This window comes from Scomber japonicus, chromosome 11 (genome assembly GCF_027409825.1).
Source record: "Scomber japonicus isolate fScoJap1 chromosome 11, fScoJap1.pri, whole genome shotgun sequence".
NCBI lineage: Eukaryota > Metazoa > Chordata > Actinopteri > Scombriformes > Scombridae > Scomber > Scomber japonicus.
This window is the reverse complement of record NC_070588.1, coordinates 31241823-31246822: the sequence shown is the minus strand read 5'-3', so window position 1 is coordinate 31246822 and position 5000 is coordinate 31241823. Positions and strand designations below refer to the sequence as shown.

General features: G+C 41.2%; 1 protein-coding gene across 1 annotated transcript in view; it reads right to left on the bottom strand.

The window, feature by feature from the left end:
* The window catches only part of lrch1 (leucine-rich repeats and calponin homology (CH) domain containing 1), a 117821-nt gene that overhangs the window by 72739 nt on the left and 40082 nt on the right, over window positions 1-5000 (bottom strand). The window contains exon 2 of the mRNA XM_053328457.1: window positions 572-716. Within this exon, the coding sequence (XP_053184432.1) occupies window positions 572-716 (145 nt within the window). The remainder of the gene's footprint in view (window positions 1-571; window positions 717-5000) is intronic.

The window sequence follows — 5000 nt, the reverse complement described above, 5'->3', positions numbered from 1 at the left end:
AACTTTGGCAGTAATGATTTGAATGTTTTTGAAGCTTTGCTATGGGGTGAGGGAGAGAGAGAGAGAGGGAGAGAGAGAGAGAGAGAGAGAGAGAGAGAGAGAGAGAGAGAGAGAGAGAGACAGGCATCTGCACCATGACTCGCTCTCTGCCTCCATCATATCAAATATTCAAAAAAACTGATTTTGCCATTTGGATACCATGGCAACAAATAAAAAGCTTCAAAGCATTTAGAACAGCCCTAATGTTTGTATCATGGGTGTATCCTAAAATGAACCGTGATACTGCACATTACAGAGAAAATAGAAGTAAAAAAAGTCTCTCTCAGTGTTTGGAAGTGTCTCAGAGGAACTGGTCACACTCATAAAACAGCCACTTATCACAGTGATGTCATCGTTCATGTGGGATGTGAGCCTATATGATTGGTCAAGTGTGCATTTTTTCACTCAAGATTGAATCATTTCATATATTGTTAACAGACTGCTCCATTCTGTACTGATGAAAACTGATTTATAATTATATATATAATAACAAACATTACCAAAGTGTGTGTGTGTGTGTGTGTGTGTATACCTGAGGTTTAAGGAAGTGAGTGACTGAAGGCTGATCATGCTGTCTGGGATGGTCCTAATGCAGTTGTGGTACAGGTTTAGCGTTTCCAAGGCAACCAGATGGCAGACCTCTGTGGGGACATCAGCGAGCCGGTTCTTTGACAGATCTGAGGAGACAAAACCAAGAAAATGAGATGAGAGATGGGTCTGCTTGAGCTGTGTATTTAGAAGTAAAGAGGAAGTAGAGAAATATAGTATAATAAACTTGTTCATATTGATATTTACAGCACTAATGAAAACACACAGTGCACCACAGACACAGCAGCAGAGAAATGTAGTTTTAAGAGCAACTGTTGGCAGAGTCAGTGTTGTTTTGGACGGGCAGGGGTTAGTCGCTCAAGGCCAAGATCAGTGACATCACATCCTGCTGCAGCTCAGAAACAACAATATTATCAGCAGCAGCCAAATAAGGCAGAGAAATGTCCAGCCAATAATTTCACATTGTTCTGGAGAGGTTGAGCTCAGGCTTCTGAAAACACATTTGTTTTGTTTAACAGAGCGAGAATGGACCAAGAGTTCATTTCCTCTGCAGGCAACAATCATGGAAAAGGGATTTTTTTTGAGTGTTTAGATTCCAATCATCTCATTTTAGTGTGCTTCACTGCTGATGATCTGTCACCAGAAAACATGAGGAACTAAAGCAGTCAGCATCTTCCTATAATCACCTGTATACTGCACACACTTCCTGCTGATGATACGCAAATACACACCTTCACCTTTTTACACTGCTGCTTAGCAACATCAGCAGCACATTAGAATGGAAGAAAACACAAGAAAACCCCTCATTAGTTGAAATATTTGTTGTTGGATAAAAAAAAGGTGTGTAGATGTTTAGCTACAATACCCATGAGCCTCAGGTGCAAGCAGACATTACTATAAGCTCTGTGACTGGATGTTACCTGCCAGAATACATCTTCATACAAGCTGCTCACCTGCTGTTTTCAACCACCTTTAACTTTTTTATCAAAGAAGCAGATCATTTAGATTTTAGATCTATCTTTTAGATATTTTACAACAGACAAAACCATGAAACAGAGATATAAGGATATAGATTATATCATTAAATTCATAAAAAGGATGAGGAATATAGTCAGTAAAACTATAAGAAGGCTTTAAGAAGTGATGAAACTGATTGTGCTTGCATGAGATACTCAAGCAGCAAGTTCCATAGCAGAGGGCCCCGGTACTAGGGATGGGTCATGATTTGCTAATATTCTAATATTCGTTACATTGTAAAAAATCGAATAGTTAATGTGACTAAAGCATAAATAAATATATGAACTAATGTCTTTTTATCTCCTCCTTTTTTGGTGTGCAGTTCGGCTCCTATCCGCACGAGGGCAATATAAGATTAGCTATAGCTATATATAGCTAAATGCTCTTCTACAAACGGAGAAACATGCAGAGACTGGTACAGCCGTCAAAAATCTCTCTCTCTCTCTCTCTGTGTGTGTGCGCGCACGTCACGTCACCCCCCCCCCCCCCACACCCCCCACCGCCCCCGGACGTTGGAAAATCGGTCGAACAGTTCCAGCGATTTTCGAAGTGTTTTTGCTTGAAATGCCCATCCCTACCTGGTACCATAGCAGAGGGCCCCGGTACCATAGCAGAGGGGCCCAGTACCATAGCAGAGGGGCCCGGTACCATAGCTGTGGGCCCCGGTACCATAGCAGAGGGACCCGGTACCATAGCAGAGGGCCCCGGTACCCCTTGGTAAGAATCTATGATTTAACTGATCAGCTGATCGAGCTGTAGAAGAAATCCTGCTGTGAGTCACGTGACATCATCTATGGACAAAGTGAATGAGGTCCCTCTCACATCACAGCTATGTTAAATATGGATTACATACATACCCACCATCAGGGGGCGCTATAGCAAAAGCAAATTCATTGTTCATAACTGCCTAACAGAACATCACAAATCAGTCATGTGATCATGATGACAATCTACATCTGCTGATAGAGGTTCAGTCCACTTCTGTCTCTGCTTGTTGTTGTGCTGCTGTCACTGATCAGACTGTACTAGCAGCTCAGTGAATGCTCAATCACAGCTGTGTGTGAGCACTGGCAGCGTGTGCAGCGTTGCATCATGGGTCACTCAGTCACAGGAAGTGCTATTTAAAACAGTGTAGTTAGAAACAAAAGAGCCAGTCAGTCCTGCTTTCATCTTCTGAGCAAACACAACAGCAGCGGTCTGACTCAACTACTGACTGCACACACACACACACACACACACACACACACACGCACGCACGCACGCACGCACGCACGCACGCACGCACGCACGCACGCACGCACGCACTGGTACTACTGGCAGTGTGTCCGGTATTATCACGTGTCTTCTGTAATAATACAATGGCTGTGATTTTAATGAGAAACACTGCAAAACATTAGACACACACACACACTCACACACACAGACAGAAGCACAATCACACACACAGAAGCACAGTCACAACACAAACCAACACAATCACACACACACACACACACACACAAACCAACATAATCACTCACGCACACACACAGACAGACACAAACATACACACACACTTAGATAGACACACACACAAACACACAAACCAACACAATCACTCACACACACAAAGCACACACATACAAGCACACTTAGACACACAGACAGGAAAAGAGACACATTAAGGACACATCCATGTCACAGTCACACATCTGTCATGTTCCATTTAAATGTCTTCACACATGATGCTACATGAGGTGACACAATAGCAGCCTGAGGTCATTTAGCCCATTATCACACACACACACACACACACACACACACACACACACACACACACACACACACACACACACACACACACACACACTGGTATTAATGTTAATTACAATCACTACTACTGCTGATAGCAGTCGTAGTAGTAGAGTTAATGTTCTCATCTATTGGGTGGTTATCAGCTCTCATATTGATCTAATTAAGCTGATCAGGTATTGGCTAGAGACACCATCAATCCACATACTTTCATATGTTCTGGTCTTTCTCCAAATCATCTCTCACATGTAAGAATATGTAAAACTTGATAGACACAAGACATAAAAATATAGTTACACATCAGCAACGGGGGGGGGGGGGGTGTTAAACCAGCAACCTATCAGCTCCAACCTCTTACCCCTGCAGCTTTCTTCCATAAATCATGTTTGGCATGTTTCACAGTGAACTGAGCTGATGTGAGAGGTTAAGGCCAAATTCCCTCCAGTGAACTTGTTTGGACTTGTAGCAGCAGAGAAGCTGGCAGTAAATGGCTCATCAGGATTTACAGTGTGTGTGAGCTGCATGCAACGGCCTGTCAATGACTTCTGAGCATCACTTTTATTATATTTCCATTAGTTTAAAACAAATGAAAGTAAGAGAAGTTGATGCTGTATACACACACACACACACACACACACATATATATACACCACACCCCGTGAAGTAGGAGTGGGGCTTCCTGTGTTAATAACAACACTCTCCCTCTCCTCTCTTATAAGAAAAAGGAAGTGACCTCATCAGAGTTTGGGGTGGGTGTGACCTTTGACCTCTTAAAAGAGGAAAGATAACAGATTGATATGATAGCAGAACAATGCTTCAATTAGAGCCCTTTATTTAGAGCCAGGCTTATAATAGAAGCAGGCCTTTATTATCATCATCATTATTATTATTACATTAATTCACCCTGTTTTAGTATTTATTTCACATTTATCTCACATTTAAAATGAATATTAATGTTAAATATGTCATAATAAATGGGCATCTTATCTGTCTGTCTGGGATAATGATTGGCCTGAAGTCACATGACCATGTATAGACATCCTTTGGCTGATACATACACATTTTTTTTTTCCTTTTTGAAAGATTTCTTCTGCTTTTTAACTCCCCTATTTAAATATTGTTTGTAATAAGATAAGATTCCTTTATTATTCCCACAGTGGACATTTACAGTAAATTTAATGTGCAGCAAAAATAGAAAAAGCATGATGATGACCCTGATGAAGGCTGCAAGCTCAAACAATACTTTACAACTTTTACAATTTATACTACTGTACGTGTGTTGCTGGAGCATTGACTTCTTTCCACTGGTTTCTCTGAGTAGTGCCAGAAACCTCCACCCTGCTTCTACTACTTAATATGAACTTAAATTCAACACCAGTTTGCATGATGTCGATAATCACGTTATCGACAGGTGAAGTTGTGCCAGAAACCTCCACTCTGCTTCTATTATTTAATAGAAATGCAAACTCGACATGACTCTGCAGTTTCCATGTTGACTTGATCAATTCAAGCTAATAATGTACAATAACTGAACCTGCTGAGTGTTTTTACTCACTAAACTGTTTACACTGTTAAGCTACCATCTACGAATCTGCTACAAACAT